General features: G+C 41.1%; 1 protein-coding gene across 1 annotated transcript; it reads left to right on the top strand.

Moving 5' to 3' along the window:
* The first annotated feature begins 12310 nt into the window (after positions 1–12310).
* On the top strand, positions 12311–15609 carry LOC118254238 (secreted frizzled-related protein 2-like). Its single transcript, XM_035559324.1, has 4 exons — positions 12311–12597; positions 13145–13314; positions 14112–14204; positions 15299–15609. The coding sequence occupies exons 1-4, from the start codon at positions 12311–12313 to the stop codon at positions 15607–15609; spliced, it is 861 nt and encodes a 286-aa protein (XP_035415217.1).
* The last annotated feature ends 1448 nt before the right edge of the window (positions 15610–17057 follow it).

Raw genomic sequence — 17057 nt, 5'->3', positions numbered from 1 at the left:
GCTAGGGGTTTTAATTATGGATTTCCAGGCAAAAACTTAAATAATCATCTTAGGGTTTCATTGTTGTTCCAGTAGTCTCAATCTTTCCGTATCATTACTGCCATCAATGCAGCATATCTAGGTGATCTCCATTTCTCTGTCAATGTGCTTTATCGTATGGGCTTTGTGCCATTTTTCTTCATGGGGTACCGCTTTCATTCAGGGAAATGGCCAAGGCTTCTCCAGGAACGCATTAGGGTGGGGTTACTGAAAAAGATTAATGCTCCTGCCCCCAGCTCTCACAAAAGGTGGGGGATGTGGGGTAAGACAAGGCAGACTGCAGGACGTGAAAGAACTGTTTTATGGTTGTGGTACCCGAAATGATCCCCATAGGAGCAGATCCTCCCCCTGCCTTCACCAAAGCCTCCTGTGACGGTTCCCCATAATTTAGCCTGGAGCCCCCAGCATCTGATGCAGCTGTGAGCACTCTGCTCCCTGTGCTGGGCACGTGGGCTCTGCACTAATAATCCCACCGGTGCCGGGAGCGTCTCCAGGTGCTGCACTTCAGCTGCCTGTGCTGTTAAATTGCTAACACAGCTTTGGCCTGGGCCCTTTGCAGTTTTCCAGCAACTCCCTGGGCACAGCTGGCAGTGGCTATGTGCACTCCTGACCAGCAACGGGATGCAGTCAGCTGTCTTCAGAGGGCAAATGTAATAGCAGGGAGCCAGGCAGCTCCTTGCCACCTGGTCTTAGGTCCAGCAAGCTCTGCCAGGCACGGTTCATGTACTAGCACAGGCACAGAGCCGATAGTACCTGGAAAACTGTGTTTGCCCCAGATGGATGGATGGATGCATATGATGTTAATCTCTTCGTGCTGCTGTCCCCTTGCCATGAAATAATAAAAATGTGATGCCTGTGAAGCAGTTGATGCATGGCGTGGGGTCAAGAGGAATGCAGTGCCCAAAAGAAAATAATATGTATTTTCCCTGCCATTCGGGAAACCTACAGGAAGTCATCGCAAGTCTCTATTAACAGGATTTGGACCACCTCCATAGTAAGTGTCGTGACAATAAAATTCACTCCAATACAGCTTTTCATACGTGATGTATTTTTGCAAAAGGTAGTGATGAGATAGGAAGGAAAACAACCACAAGAGAGCACAGAAAACAAAGAAAAGCATCTACAGGATGATTTTTTAAAAGTCATTATTGGATAAAATCCTAAGTAAATAATCAGAGCCATCAGCTTAAACCACAGGAGTGAGAATACAGTGGATTTGAGGTCAAGCTGCAAGCCAACGGAATGGGAGGACAGGGATACAAAAAAATTCCCATCACATTACAGGCTTTAAATGTGACTCACTTCGTGGCTTCTAAATCAAAGAGCTCTGTTGATGCTCTAAATTCAGGGGGCTGAATTACCCGAGCAGGTGTGAAGCTATGGCCGTAGGTAAACAAGTGAATATTTGGAATCTCTCATTTTGGAGTAAAACAAGTGGGATTCTCTCCACTAACAGAGCTCATTGTAACTATAATTGTTATAGCTATTCAGTGCTGCCATTTCAAGTCTCTAAACCAGAACATTAACTACTTTTCCTTTGATTTTTCAATTGCCTTGGATTTCAGAGCCTTTCATGCTTTATGGCAGGATTAGTGGTTATGATCGCCTGGATTTGATACGATTAATGTTATGGACTTGCTGTGCGTCTTCCAGCTTTGGAATTGCTTTGCATAGCTAGTGTTTGGCAGCATTAGCTGAAGTACTTCGAGATATAAATTATTTACATAAGTGGAAAATTTGCTTTGCACCATAACATCCCGCCTCAGCAGTGGGATAAGCACAGCTTCCCGGGAGAAAATGCTGGAGAGTTGAGCTCAGCTGACAGCATTGTTGTGCCCCAAAGATGTGTCAAAGTCATACCTGGGGATGCCTGAGGGTGCCCTTAGGGTTAATAAAGGCTTCTCTGATATGATCATGGTCAGCTGGTCCATATATCCTTTGCGATCAATTAGTATGCTTAAAGAAGATTAAATCTATTTTATCTTGTCCAGGAATGTTAGGCCTAAAAAAAAAAAAAAAGGCAAATCATTAAGACCAATTCTAAAGAGTCTGAACCAGAAACATGCCATTCCTCTTGGATATTTATTCTTGGAAAGGGGAAAAATGAAAACTTGAAAGAGAGCAGAAGGCAAAGCAGTGATTTCCCTCATTTTCCATTGTTTCTCTACTCAAATGGTGTTCTTGCCAAGTAAATTGAAAGCTATTACTTCTCTCCCCAAAAACCAGCCAATCTGCCTGCTGCCTGCCTGCAGGGAGGGGATGCTGAGCCAGGTCTACGTGGAGCTCAGGGCTGCCCTCGCTCAGAGGAGCCGCTTGACCCCTTCACAGCTCACCACACACACCTGCAGCACTCCTTGCTGCAGCCCAGGTGTTAGGATGAAGATGTTTTACTCAGGTCTACCTTATGGCAGGGCAAAGTCCCTTCCATTCTATATCTTTTTTGAAGGTACGTCCCTAAACCAAATGTTTTTATAGAATATCCTGAAAGATAATTCACCAGTGAGTGCAATGGGTGGCCTATGTACATTGGCCACCTTCTGTCAGGCTTGCTAAGATCCAGGCATGCCAGGAGAACTGCACTGAAGTCAACAGGATGTTTTACAGCATGCAGCATAAGCAAAAGGGGCAGAATCTTGGCTTTAAGGATTTAATCATGGATTACGGATCTGTTGTTGTCCTCCTTGGGTACAGGATCAGCCTATCAGTAAAGCAGAGAGGACGGAGCCAGGCTCTTTTCAGTGGTGCCCAGGGACAGGACAAGAGGCAGTGGGCACAAACTGGAACACAGGAGGTTCCCTCTGAACATCAGGAAACATTTCTATGCTGTGTGGGTGGCTGAGCACTGGCACAGGCTGCCCAGGGAGGTGGTGGAGTCCCCTGCTGAAGATCTCCAAAAGCCGCCTGGACACAGTCCTGGGCAGCCTGCTCTGGGTGGCCCTGCCTGAGCAGGGGGTTTGACAAGATGGCCTCCAGAGGGCCCTGCCAACCTCAGCCTGTGATCCTGTAAATCTGGTACTTCCATTCCATTGCCATGGAACGCCAGGAAGAAAAATACTGCTCAGTGTGAAAGGACAGCAAAATCTGACGCAATTATATGTACATGTATATATATAAATATATAAAAATACAGAGCATTTACCCACGCAAGTTCTCAGGTCACACTCTCCGGATGTATTTTCTAAAATTATTTTTCTCTCTCACCCAATAAAAAAGCTCTCCTGCCTTGGTACACATAGCAGTAGTGATGCTGTAGTAGAGATGCAAAGAGAGTATGTATGGAGAGCGGGGACTGCTTTTGCCAGTCAGACATACCTGGGGGAAAAAACTGCCAGGCAAAGCTGTCAGGCAGACACCCTCCCTCCAAGGTCTGAAAATAAAGCCTCACGCACAAATCTTTTGTCTCTGGATGCTCTTGACTCTAATTTCAAAATACTTTCCCCTCTAACCTATTTACTCCTCTATGGTTTCCCTAATGAAAAGGGCCTCCTGTGGACACAGCTATCAATCCTTGGTCACTGCAACCAGCAGGAAGCCCTTAACATTATTTAGGGAATGAAAATGGCTCCTAAAATAAACAAACAAAAAAAATCAGCCTCTCCCAATTAGCCTTCAATTTAATTATTTCCCTGGCTTGGATCTCCATTCCTGAGTTTCATAAACCAACCCTAAGTAAACCACAATCCTAAAGATCATTTCAGGCACTGTTTAATTTTGAGCAGTTAGTAAATGGTTGCTGTATATTTTTTTCCTTATTTGTTTGCTCAGCTCTTGTGCAGCTGTTTAGGATGGACTAATCTTGGTTCCATTTCGCAGTAGCAGCCCTGGAAGAAAAACACCCTGGGAGGAGTGGATGGCTGTGAAAGCCAAATGACATAACACTGCACAGACAGGCAAAGCAGCCAGATTAGCAAATGGGCACTGGAGTCATGGACCTCCTAATCCTGGCCTGCAGGCTGAAGGGCTCGCACCCAGGTATGCAAATCCAAATAGGGTTTAATCATTAGGGTGGAGACTTCTTTATCAGTGAACTTCTCTTTGAGATAGGGTAATAGAAACCAAATGTCTTTGATCTCAGCAGAGGCTGTGTGTGTGACACAAGCCATGGTGTAAAGGAAGGAACCTGCCCTGGCTGCCCTCTGAACTTTCTGGGAGACCAAAGGCCCAGGGAAAGAAAGATTGTTTTCTTCTCTGTCTTTTTTTTAAAGAGTATTTTGTCTAAGCTTTCTATTTGAAAAAAAAATTCTTTCTTCCTTTATTCCTTCCTTTCTTTCTTTCAATTGAGTTCTCCCCCTTTGCAGAGAACTTGAAGCCTCTCAGGAAGACAAACGGGGCTGTCCCATGAAGTGGATCAGTGGGGATGGAGCAGCTGATTTGACTCTCAAGCCTGTTGTTGGAATTGCTACAGCAAAGCAAACGCTTTCTGTAGGAGCAGCTGCTGGGGTTTTGGAGATTTTAGGGGCCTGTTGCTGTTTAATTACAGAGTGTTACCAGAAGGCACTCTGTAACCCTGTTAGGATGCAAATATAAAGATTTAGTAAGCGTACAAGATGCCAGATCTACTTACTTTTACCTGACTGTTCTAATAGATGTCTTACCAGATGGGCAAGAAGACTTACTATCTAACTGGATACCATCCCATCCCAGTGTGACAACAGAGGGAAAATCATAAGGCTTTGATTGAAAAAGAAGTAGTGTCTGTCAAGCCATTGCCAGATTTGACATCTCGGGCTGTGCTTCCACAGCTGCCCATGAAGATCTGACTAAAGGCTGATGTGGTGCTCTCTCCTAGCTGCAACTGGTGCTTCTCAGAGCTCATCCATACAGAGCTGCTTCACTTCACTAAGCTAGGAAGTAATACCAAACCAAAAAAAGGAGCATTCATTTCCCACCTCAGATGAAATGGCTCAGCACAGGGGCAGAGATCAGCCGAGGATGCTGGATGCTGTAGAGCTGCATCTCGAACCAGTAAATATGCTGCTGCTCACTTGAGCGGGCAGTCTGTCTACATTAAGCTACAGAAATTAAAAGGAAAGCCAGCCCAGGGTATTCTTCAGAGGTCTGGATGCCACATCTGGAATCAGCTTGCGTGGTGGTGGAGCTACAAATACCTGATTGAGGGGCTGGTACCTCTGGGGTGAGCTATAGGCATTGCCAGCCTGCTGTTTTCCCTTGGCATGCAGAGGTGTGATTTGGCTGCACATTTGTAATCAAAATGGTATATGCAAAAGGCCTGTGCTGTAGTTAATTGAAAGCTGGAAAATGTTTTGAGTTGAGAGCTCCGTGAGAAATAAGGGAGAAAAGTAGATTAGTCACAGTCATAAGAGCAAACGTGTCATTTGGGAGAGCAAGAACGGGCATTAAAAGGCTGTCTCCTGCGGTCATCCTTTTCCAGAAGGTGTCTGCAGGAGAGTGCCTAAAATGGGGAGACTGAAAATAAGTAGAGAACATCCAGACCTTCAGTAAGTATCCCTTACCCATCTCCTACCGAGCTCAGATGACAGAATAGAAGTAACTATTCCAATCGAGTATCTGCAGAGCAGTCAGGTAACATTTATACATTGTATGCCTTTGAGTGGGCACACTCATTTGTGAAGCAGTCACTCTCTTAAGTAGTTTGTAATTATCACAATTATAAATCTATATTCTTTTCCCTGCATCCGCAAACAATTTTTGAAAACTGAAACTATGCACACGCTTGAGTTCAGGGCACATCCATTTGTGTTAATTAAGCCGCCCAAAGTTTACTATACTTCTATGTATTTGAAGGAAAATTTTTGCAAATGTTTTTACAAAAAAAAAAAAAAAAACCTCTTTCCAAAACTAGTCAGACATAGAAACTTAAAAATTAGGCAAAGATTTATCCAGAAAATACTTTTTCTTTTCAAAATTTTAAACTAAATCTATACCCTTAAAAACATTAGTCATATCTTTAAAAAAAAAAAAAAAAAAAGCTGCCGGGAATCCAACAAACAGAATCCAGAACCTGACATTCACTTGATTATTTATTGACAAAGCTTTGTTTTCTTCTCAGACCACCAAAACCACTTGCAATGGGGACACTTGATTTGATTATATACATTCAAATACATCTTCGGTCCAAGGAAAGAGATTATATTTTGCCATCATTATTAAGAAAAAAACTCTTGCTAATGCCAGAGGGAGTTTTGCTTAGAGAAGAATTGCCTATAATGCCTCAATTCATATATTTTAGGCACATTTATTTATTTGTGAAACCTTACAGGCACTATGCAAGCTTTCTTCTTTAGCAAAGCCCTTATGATGAAGTCTGACATTTACACAGATGCTTCGGGTCCATTGTTTCCGATGGCATCAAAGAGAAGTGAGTTTGGCCAGCCATTTGATGGTATAATGCCAAATTCTGGTGGCCTTTCCTCCAGGTAGCTGGAGGAGGGAGAAGTTAGATGCAAAATGCTGTCAAGTGAGTTAAAAGGGATCGGCTCCAGGCCTGCTGGAGTCAGCTGAGCACTCACCCAGCCTTTTACGTGCTTAACTGATAGAGCTATCTCCTCTAACAGCCAGAAGCCAGACATAATTTTCAAGACTTAATGTGTTTCTGCCTTATCGTGATAATCAGTAGCTGGCTACAGGCCACAGACAAAGAAAGTATTGGGGATAGACAAGACAACCCTGTTTACTTTCTCAATGGACTACAAATAGTCGGTATGTACTTGCTGTTTACATGTAGGCAAGACAACTGATCCCCTATGGTTCTATGAAACACTCCTGAGCCTACTTTTACTGTCTTTTGTTCACAGAGGTTTAGAAATAACTTGGCACATTCTCCTTTGAAACTAGATTTTTATTTCATTTGTAGCTGCTTGTTACAGATGCCTGAGAGGGAACGCAGCTCTGATACAGAGTCAGCAAACCAGTAACAATGGAAAAAATAACCCTAAGAAGTTTGATTTTTTACAAAAAAAAAAAAAAAAAAAAAAAGAAAGGAATGAAGAAAGGAAGGAAGGAAATGAAGAAAAAAAAGACAAAAGAAAGACAAAGACTAAGAAGGAAGGAATGAAGGAAATGAAGGAGTGAAACAAACAAACAAGTGGCTATTACCACTGGCTTTGTGTGGAAGGTGCTCACCTAATACATGATCAATTATGTAAAAAATTGAATTCAGACAGCCTGTACCATAAGGCTCTATCATGTAGCACGCTGGATATTGTCTAAATCTAGCTGCAAGACAGCTAATCTCCCTGTGCCCTTTTTCAATCCCTGACTTATCTGGTCTACTTCGGAAATGCTACTTACTCGGGTTTTGTATAGCATTCAGCATATCTGTGCCTTTAGGTGATGCTGTCAGAATCCGTGTGAGTCTTTACATGCCTCCTCCCAATCCTTGCAGTATCTGAATGCTTCATATTCAAATGCGTTTATCTTCCAGCACCCCCAGTACTGTCACCCAGAAGTGCTGTCACCTAAGTCTATGGGCGAGGGGAGTAAAATTTACAGATTAAACAGGAAGCTTGTGGCGATGTCAGAAACTAAATCTGGGTCACACCAAGCATCAACTTTCTCTTTCGCTATTAAAACAAACTCTCCTCTGGGTTAATCAATTACCAGGAACAAGGACAGAGCTCAACATGCCAGGGCAGTGAGCCTGTTACAGATTTGTAAGGAAATCCAGTATTTCTATTCTTTAAAAACTAAAGCAATGCTTTAAAATTGTTTAAAAATCTTTAAAAATTAAAGCCTTTGTGGTGAGTAAATTAAAGAGGCGTTTTCAAAAACAACCATGTTTCTTCCTCTGCTGGTTTACAGATACCATACATGGCCTAAGAGTTTTTTAATACAATAAAAGAAAACATTATGTAATAAATGCTGCCCCACAGAATAAGCATGTTGGTCCAGCAAAGCTGCCTTCACTGCAACAGCTGCATCTCTGAAGCCTCCTTTTGGGACTCTGGGTGCATAGTTGTAAGCTTTGGTCCTTGTCTAAGAGCCTTGCACTTCTGCAGTTACACTTCAGATAAATTCCAGTTGAATATTACAACCACTGTTTAGATTAAATCCAAAAGTCTCTAGATCTGCTAGTTCGCTCTCAAATTCCTAGTTTCTTTGAAGAAAAATTCAGTCCCATTTCTTATTAGGGTCTGACTGGTGGCTCCGGGTTAATCTCTGTCTGTCTCCCTGGGAACAGTCAAAGGAGGCAGAACAGAGGTGGGCAGGGTCTCCAGCAACTATTCGTGTTATCAGGGTCCATCAGCAGGTGACCATTTCTCATATCCAGGAACAATAAATACGGCCCATGGCTAATGGACTGACTGCAAGGCTTTCTTCAAACATTTCAGAGAGAATTAGCTGGACTCCAAACTTTGAGATGAAAGTTTCCCTAAACCTCAGGTCCTATGCTTTATGCTGCCCAGTCAAAATACATGCAGATGCTGCAACTCTCTTGATAGTTTGCAAAACTAAAAATATTTCATTTTATTTTATATAGCCCTTATTCAGGCAATCCCTGTGTATGTATCACTACAATAAGAAATATCCTTCCTCTATCAGCTATTGTGTAATTTGAATGTTTAGCTGGCGTGGCAACAGTAAATCACAGTTTACTGTATTCCCAGAAGCAAGATGTGCATGTATTTACATGATTTTTTTTTTCCATATAATGTCAAAGAACAGCTGAACATTTGCAAAAAAAAGAGAATTCATGGCACAGCAACACAGGTGCTGCAACTCATACTTCTGCCAAGGATCCAATGTCTGATGGACCTGAAACACTCTCCAAGCAATGGCAATCTACTTTGCATGCCCATCTGTAATAACTGTGCTACATGACTCTTGCTACAAATGATAAATGATAATGACTTGCTGTCAAAACAAGTTTCAAGGTAACACCTGCTCATGAGTAATATCAAAATAATTAAGTCTAAACAGAAGCATAGCGAAAATCTTTCCCTTGCTTAAAACTGACTTTTCAGTGTGGGGAAAGGAAGTGTCAAATTATCAAATTCCATGGTAAATAACAATGCTGAAAATGACACAGTCTAGGCAATCTGGCCCAGCATCTTGAACCCCATGACTGTCAGAATAGAACAGAGGCAGAAGCTCCCCCAAATGATCCTTTTTCCTGACAGAAGGCAGCTAACAAAAATGACAGACTGGGATTATGGATAATGCTCTGGCTTCACATCCAGACTAAAACCAAATGCAGCGATAGGTATCAAGCAAAGACATTTGTATCTGTTTTGTTCTCAGAGCCAGTGACAATTATTAATCTGCCAAGCATATTTAGATACACAATGCTTCACCACCTCTGACAAAGACATGAAGACTTCCTGTTCCCTGGGTGAACTTCAAAAGAAGAAAGAGAAGCAAAATAAATGGACTGCCACTCCTCTGGTAGTCTGCACTGCTGGCTAAAATCTTGGAGGTTCTTCCACACCATTCAGTCCCCCAGGTTCCAGCTAAAGTGCTGTGCTACAGAGAGAGCTGCATGATGTCTTATGTCTCCTTATGTCTCCGGAGTGGTCAAGCCATCAGCCTCCAACTATGCCACTGTACTCAGAGAGTAAACCAAGCATTATGAAATGATGACCCACTGAAAGTCAAGTCACCAGAAGCAAGGAATTCAAAGATAGCTGATCTACTTTGTAACATATCTAAGGCTGAAAGAAACTTTAAGGTACAGCTCTGTGGTGGCTCATAAATGACCAAGCTCCTGAGAAACCCTGGTAGGAAACTGACTCAGAGGTACACAATTATTTATTTCTAAGACAGTTCCTATGGCGACTAAGTTTGTCAGGAGAGGTATTAGCTGTTATTAGATCATCTTTTTCTCACACTCTCTCATTATCCCTGTGTCTATTCTGTCCATTAATGATGTCCCACAGGGAGCTCTCAAAATCGGGTCTCTTACATCACAAGCCAGCAAGCATGATTTCAGGCATAGCGTGAGCACAGCCCTAGCATGAGGGCACGTGTCCAGGCTGCTTGCAAGGCACACAGCGGATGGGAAGGGCAGAGCGAGCCCCATTTGGTGGCACCATGGAGGCCGTTCCTGCAGAGCAACGTAAGCACAGCTCATGACGGCCAAAATGGCAGTCACCTGTGACCAGGGCCACACGGGTGCTGTTGCAGCCAACTTGCTGCTATTCATGAGTGGATATAGATCATCTCAGTAGCTGTGTAGAGTTATTTTGGATGTAAACGTGTTCTTCAGTTCGTATCTGAGGGCCATAACTATGCAAGTGTGCTCCCTCCAAAGCATGTTGGCTATGGAAATTCCTTTTTGTGTGTCCAGGCCTACAGAGCCCAAACCGGCTTCCACCAGAGCCTGCTAAGTGCTTCTGCAAGGAGATCCCAAAACATACTGTTGTTACTTTCTCTCTTTCTTTTTCTCTTTTTTCTCCACCAGATGACACTTTCCAGACCCTTAATATATATATGACTCAGAATTGTGCATGTAATACCATGCTACACACACAATGGAAGGGTTTCCTTTACCAGAGATCTTGACACCTTATTTCAGGTAATGACCAGATGAGAAAAGTACAACAAAATAATGTTATTAGGGCCAGAGAGGAGTTTGATTCATTTCATAAAATTATGGGGTGACTTGGTAAAGACATTAGCAACATGGATGGACGCAGAAATTGCTGGCTAAGAGTGAACTTTATACATAAAGCTCAGTTTCACTCCAGCTGCTGAGTGCTGAAGTGACACTCATGTCAGAGATGTCCAGGTGCCTTTTTTTTTCAATGTATTAAAACAGATACTGTAAATTTGCCAGTAGCTTAGAATAAAGAAAAGAGCTAGAGAGGAATAAGTGGGGTTTTGTCATTGGTTTCAAAGATGCTAGGACTAATATTCTAACATTTAGATATAAACATGTAAATGATAGGGAGCACATTGTCTAAATGTACTACATCTAGGTATAACACAAAAAGCTCCTGTTTCTGAAAACTGTATTTCAGTCAAGCACCAGCAATACTAGACGGTACACTGTTATAAATGTACTTTGATCTAATAATCTAGGCAGATACCCACGTACATATTGTTAGTATCTAAAAATTTCTGCTAATAAATCATGTGATAAGAAAGGGAAATTAAAACAAAACAAAACAAACTATTTGGAAAAATATTTTCATCAAGCTAAAAATTTCCACAAAAAGTTTTGTTTAGAACTCCAACTCTTTTAAATATCAAATATTCTGACTTTTCTATTCATAATAGGTAAGATACACATTACCCAGATCGTCTCCTTAACTGATTCCCCAGCTTCTGCTCTATAGCTAAAAGCCGTTTATCAGTCATATACTAAAACTAATGAAGTACTGTCAGTAATTCTGCTAATATTTATTGTAAGAAATTAAATACTATTTTTATGCTACAAACAGAAAAAGTACACAGCTGGTATTACTTGCCTTCACAAATTTGCTTTCACACAGTTTTGCATAATTATAATTTATTAATAAAAATGTAAAATGCTGAGTTATTTGAACAATTTCAAGTGTTACCAGATTCATTTGAAATAAGAAAAAAATCCGTATTTCTTTTCCCTCTGAAGAAGTACTGATAGCCACAGTAGTCCTACAATATGTTTCTGTCAGGAAAGATTAAATCCACCACTGAACTTGAATAAGTGAAAGAAGCAAGTTCTGTAGTCACTCCAGTCAGTAAAAAACAACAGCTGTATGTTAGGGTGTCTAATAAAAATAATAGAAGTTGGAAGATTTAGTATGTCACATGTCTCTTTTTTGGTGCTTGAGCAAATAAAGAAACTACCTCTGCTACGTTGTAAAACAGTGGAAGAGACATGAGCAATTAGCACAAGCAAAATATTTTCACTTGATAAGTCAATCTGGGCTGTTTTTTCTGCCCAGTCAGCAGTGTCTGAAAACAAAGGAGACAGAGCAGCCCTGGGAGACAGCTTGTCTGCCCAACCACTTTTCTGGGGGATCTCTTAATTTGATTTGGAAAGCACATAGCAAGCCTCCTAGGTGTCAAAATTTAATATGCCACATAGCACGCTGCAGCAGCTGACGCTGTCGGGCACGTGAAAGCCTATAGCAAATCTGTGTCTTTAGGGAACATACTTCTGTACCTCGTCTCCACCTCCCTGGTTATCACAACAATCACTTGAATAGGCAATAAGACCCGGTCTTGTCTCAAGTGATTTGATAAGCAGTTGATAACCAGGGGTTCATTAAGCTCTTGGGGTATATAAGCCACAAAGTTTTCAGCATGCCCCTGTGCTCGGGAGGTTTGACAGCTCCCTGTTTGGCAACCCAGGACTCACTAGAAGATGTTATTGATGGCAAAAATACTTATTTTCGCTCTGAGTGGTTTCCTCAGAGTGGCAATGGGCTTCGACATTGGATTATCCACCAAATGTGTAGAGATACCCGAGGAGCTGGACATGTGCCACGAGATTGGGTACTCCGAAATGAGGCTTCCCAACCTGATGGGACACACAAGCATGGCAGAGGTTATCCTAAAATCCACCACCTGGCAGCACCTGGTGCACACAGACTGTCACCCTCACGTGAGGACATTCCTCTGCTCTCTGTTTGCACCCATCTGCTTAGATACGTAAGTACCACGGCTCCGTACAAACAGCCAGCCTTTTTGTCGGAACAGGGATCAAATCAGACGCGTGTTTGTTGTAATGGAAATGTGATCTCTACTTTATCTGAAATAATTCTGTTAACTTTTTCATACTCACTGTGAATAAAAGTAATGAAAACATGTTCCACTTAAACTTTAGTTTGCTTCATGGAAATGAATGCTGTTGCCAAAAAATGTCATGTTTTAGTTTGTTGCAGCTGAAATTTTTTCTTGTTCATTTAGGGTTAAATCCAGGTGACACTGAAACCGAACACCCATTGTGAATAGACTCAGGCTCTTGCCAAAGCTTTTCTCGGATAGTAAGAAAAGCATTTAAAAAAACTTAATTCTATAAGCACAACCCAGTCCAGTATACAGACCACGTGCCCAATTTGCACATCCACCACTTCTATAACTGTATTATTGCTGAAGGATGTCAAATATCTGCATGTGTTTTGCACAGAAATCACTGCTGAAATAACTTGTTATCACTGACTTTAACTGATTCAGTCTGGTGTTTTCTGCGATGCAGATTCATCCATCCTTGTAGGAGTATGTGTGTTGGTGTCCGGGACAGCTGTGCACCCGTGCTTGCCTGCCATGGACACTCCTGGCCAGACAGCCTGGACTGCGACCGATTCCCTGCGGACGAGGACATGTGTCTGGCATCGCTTACAAAGGAATATAAATACTTGCACAAAGGTAGGTGGAAGATGGCAGAGAGGCAGGGCGCTGTACTTTATGCTCCAGAGAAACAAGAAGATACAAGAGGCACAGTTCCCAGTCTGGGATTTTGTATAGTTTCAATAAAATGAAGTGTAGATAATCTACTCTTAGTGGTGGAAATGATTATCTCCCTGCACAGCTACAGGCAGTATCATGCTCATGACAGCACACTGTATTTGATTTATTTTGAAGTCTCTTTATAGACTTACCAACTTTAATAGGGATCTGAGAAACTCACATATGCATTAAATTGGTCCTCAGATCAGCTTGGGAAAGTTGGGAGGATTTATTATCTAATTTTCCTTATGGAAACCTGAGTTAGAATGACATTAATGGTCAAATGTTCAAATGTGCTCAGGCTTATTTACATATGCAGGAAACAGTAGAAGTAGGTTGCTGCTGGCACACCCAAATTCATATGTTCAGTCTTAGTTCAGCTGAACCCAGGATCACTGACAGAATTGCTCACCTGACCCATTCCTCACCCACCACAGACATATTAAAAATAATACTCTATTTGATACTGACATTTGATGCTAATGATTGAGCTTGTCAGTCTGAACAAGGAGTGAATGGGTATGGAAACTGAAACTCCCTTTCTTTCTTAGCCATGTTTTCAGAGAAGTATGTGGATGTTCACATTATCACTGAACAGCTGTGTATTTTCTATACCATACCTGTAGTTAAGCAGTAGGCTCTCAGTAGGCTCACAGTAGAAAACTAATACAAAACATTCTAAAAGGTAGTGATAAGACTTTACAATTTCTTACCAGTCCTACCAAAGCCTGCATGCCAGACCTGCCCAGCAGTGGAGGAATTCTTTACACACAAAAGAGTTCTTGAAGTTTTCTGTGACAATAACTTCGGTAAGTCCTTGCAAATACAGCTGATATTAAAGAAACTAGCAGCTCTCTTTCAAAAGTGCTTTAAAATTAGGATTAAAGTAGCTGACAGTTTCTGCTGGGATTTCAAAGTCTGCATCCTGAGAGCTTAGTTGCTGACTGAACTTTAGGTTATTTTTCAGAATATGTTCTTTCTGAGCAAAATATTTATTTTGCATGAAAGACTTCTTTATGATCTACTCTACAAAAAAAAATAGCTTTTCTGTTCTTGTTGAGCTGGCTACATTGTAGTACAACATGCTTTATGGAAAATATTTCTGGCAAAAGCATCCAAATTAGCTGATTTGTCTGTTATCAGTATTTAAACCCAAAGTAAAGCTTTGGTTGTTTGACCAGTGAATGTCCTGTTACTTGCATGTTTAAGTTGTTCATGATACATAGCTTACTGAAAAGATTCGGAAAAGACTTGGAAAATCGTAACAGTCAAATTTTTACTTTGTGTTGTCTTATTGGAGTGACAGGCAATACTTTTGAGTTTGCCCTAGAAACATCCTGCAAAGTCCTTTGAAGTCAATGCAGAGGCTGTCAGTGAATTAAGCTGGCCTTAGATCAGGCACTGCAGAGAAATTTCATGCTAAGAAGTGCTGGTGGAGTTACGTGGGGTAGGTAGGTGCCTGTAATGTAAAGGCAGTATCTCGAAGGGTGGTATCAGCAAGCATTACGGGCTATTTTTGCTGAGGGGTTCATAATACAGACAAAGTGAGTTTCAGCAGAATTTTTTGGGCAAGGTGGGCAGCCTTGTGCTATTAAAGCAATGCCAACAGCTTGCAATATCTATCCACAAAGTCACCATCATATACAGTGATGGCAAAAATATATTACCTTTGTGAAAATGTTTTCCTAGTTGTCTGATTTAATGAAAAAATTCTCAGCAACATAATCTTTATTAAAAAAAAAAAAAAGTTTTAAAATCTATACTGCTGCTGGATAAGATGTCACCATACTTTATCACCAGAAATTATCAGAATATTTTAAGGAATCTTCCTGCTTTCACTGGTAGTGTATATTTCTGCATTTGAACAAATGTAGTGACTTATATTTTTCCTTTTTTTCATTAGCAGTGAAAGTAAAGCTATCCAAAAAAAGAACATTACTTGGTGACCAAGAGTACAACATTGAATGCCAAGTGGAATTTATTACCCAGGGCTCACTCTTGCCTTACGAAACTCAGAACATGATACAACAGTGGCTGCTTATCAATGAAAACTGTACACAGAAGATGACTCAAACGCATCGTCCTATGGTATATCTCCTTGTGGGGAAGGTTGAAGAGGGTATCATTTTAGTGAATCAGGTTTATCGCTGGCAGAGGAGGGACTCCCAGCTGACTTTGGCTACTCAGAAGTGGAGATACCATAAGTGCTTGTAAATATTTATCCTAATATTTGTAAAAAGATTATTATTCTTCTTATGCCAAACCTGTTTTGTAAATAGGAATGTACTATAAATGCAATGTAAAGTCTTCATGTCCTTTTAAACTGTATTATAAGTTGAACTTAAACCTAGTGTTATCATAGACTTCTTTCTGTAGTGTTCCAGCTATTTGTCAAGTTTGAACTTGGTCAACTATTTATAAATGTTTTTTTGAGATATTGCAAAAATCTTCTGTAATATGTATAAAAACTGACATGAAACAGTTTTAATCCAGCTGAGTACCTTTAGGGGTTTTTTTTCTGTAGCATGCACACTGCTATTTTCTTGAGTTACCTTTCTCTTGCTTAATGCTTCATTAATCCTCATTCTCTGCGATTGGAGTATTTTAACAGAAGGTGGCCCTCTGCTGGGCATTTTTGCCAGTATCAACATGGAATAAATCAGAATAAACACAGTAACACAATATGGTTAGCCAGCCCCAATCACAAGAAGAGTTGGTTATTTGGTGTCATTTTACAATGACAGAGTTGATGTCTCAGTGGTAACATCTCAGAGCACAGGCTAAAAGCAATTTTTTTGAATCTTTTTGTTCTTATGTAATCATCTTGAATTTAACAGTTTAACTGAAATCTAAATCAGGGCTTCCCTATTAAAAGCCCTTTTTTCATTTTCAGACACATTAAAAATGTCAATGCAGAGACTTTACCAGCTGTAGAAGTGGCCTGTAGGAGACCAATGGTATGATAATATTCAAGAAATGCAAAATATTACAGTGGCCACATGATTAGCATCTTCAGTTGTGGTGCAATACACTGATATTAAAGACCATATGAAGACGGACACAGCTTTACATAATTTTAGACTAATTTTGTAAATATGTGTAATTATCACAAGAACAGGTATTGGCAGTACATAAACTAGATGCTATTTCAGTAATACAGAATCTGTTATGGTTGTATTCTCTTAAAATGAATATGGGTAAAGTTATGGTCAGTAGCTTTTGAAAACTCCCTTCTGTAATGATCAGAGTTCTTGATAAGTCCCCAGTAAGTGCAGGTTTGTATACATGCTCCTGATGACACCTGGTCCATCATTTTCTATGATGAACGAGAAAACTAGTAGAAACTGAGGAAAGTTGAAATAACCTACATTCAGTTTATACTGTATAATGAAGTCACTGTTTCAAAAAATGTAGGTTATTAAAAAAAGAAAGGGGGTGGGGGGCAACCCTGGATGTTATATACAGACTGGGGCACGCGAGCTTGGAAAGCAGCCCTGCAGAAAGGGATCTGAGGGTTTTGGTTGACAGCAAGTTGGCCATGAGCCAGCAGTGTGCCCTGGCAGCCAGGAGGGCCAACCGCACCCTGGGGTGCATCAGGCCCAGCACTGCCAGCCGAGCGAGGGAAGGGATTGTCCTGCTCTGCTCTGCACTGGGTGGCCTTA

Source organism: Cygnus atratus, chromosome 1 (assembly GCF_013377495.2).
Source record: "Cygnus atratus isolate AKBS03 ecotype Queensland, Australia chromosome 1, CAtr_DNAZoo_HiC_assembly, whole genome shotgun sequence".
NCBI classification, from domain to species: Eukaryota; Metazoa; Chordata; class Aves; order Anseriformes; family Anatidae; genus Cygnus; species Cygnus atratus.
The sequence above is the reverse complement of the archived record's forward strand: the minus strand, read 5'-3'. Positions and strand labels throughout refer to the sequence as shown.

Excerpts from the sequence above, each read along its gene's own strand:
- LOC118254238 (XM_035559324.1), top strand. The coding sequence starts at position 12,311 with ATGTTATTGATGGCAAAAATACTTATTTTCGCTCTGAGTGGTTTCCTC. Across the intron at positions 13,315-14,111 it reads ATATAAATACTTGCACAAAG|TCCTACCAAAGCCTGCATGC; the intron begins GTAGGTGGAAGA and ends ATTTCTTACCAG. Across the intron at positions 14,205-15,298 it reads TTTCTGTGACAATAACTTCG|CAGTGAAAGTAAAGCTATCC; the intron begins GTAAGTCCTTGC and ends TTTTTTCATTAG.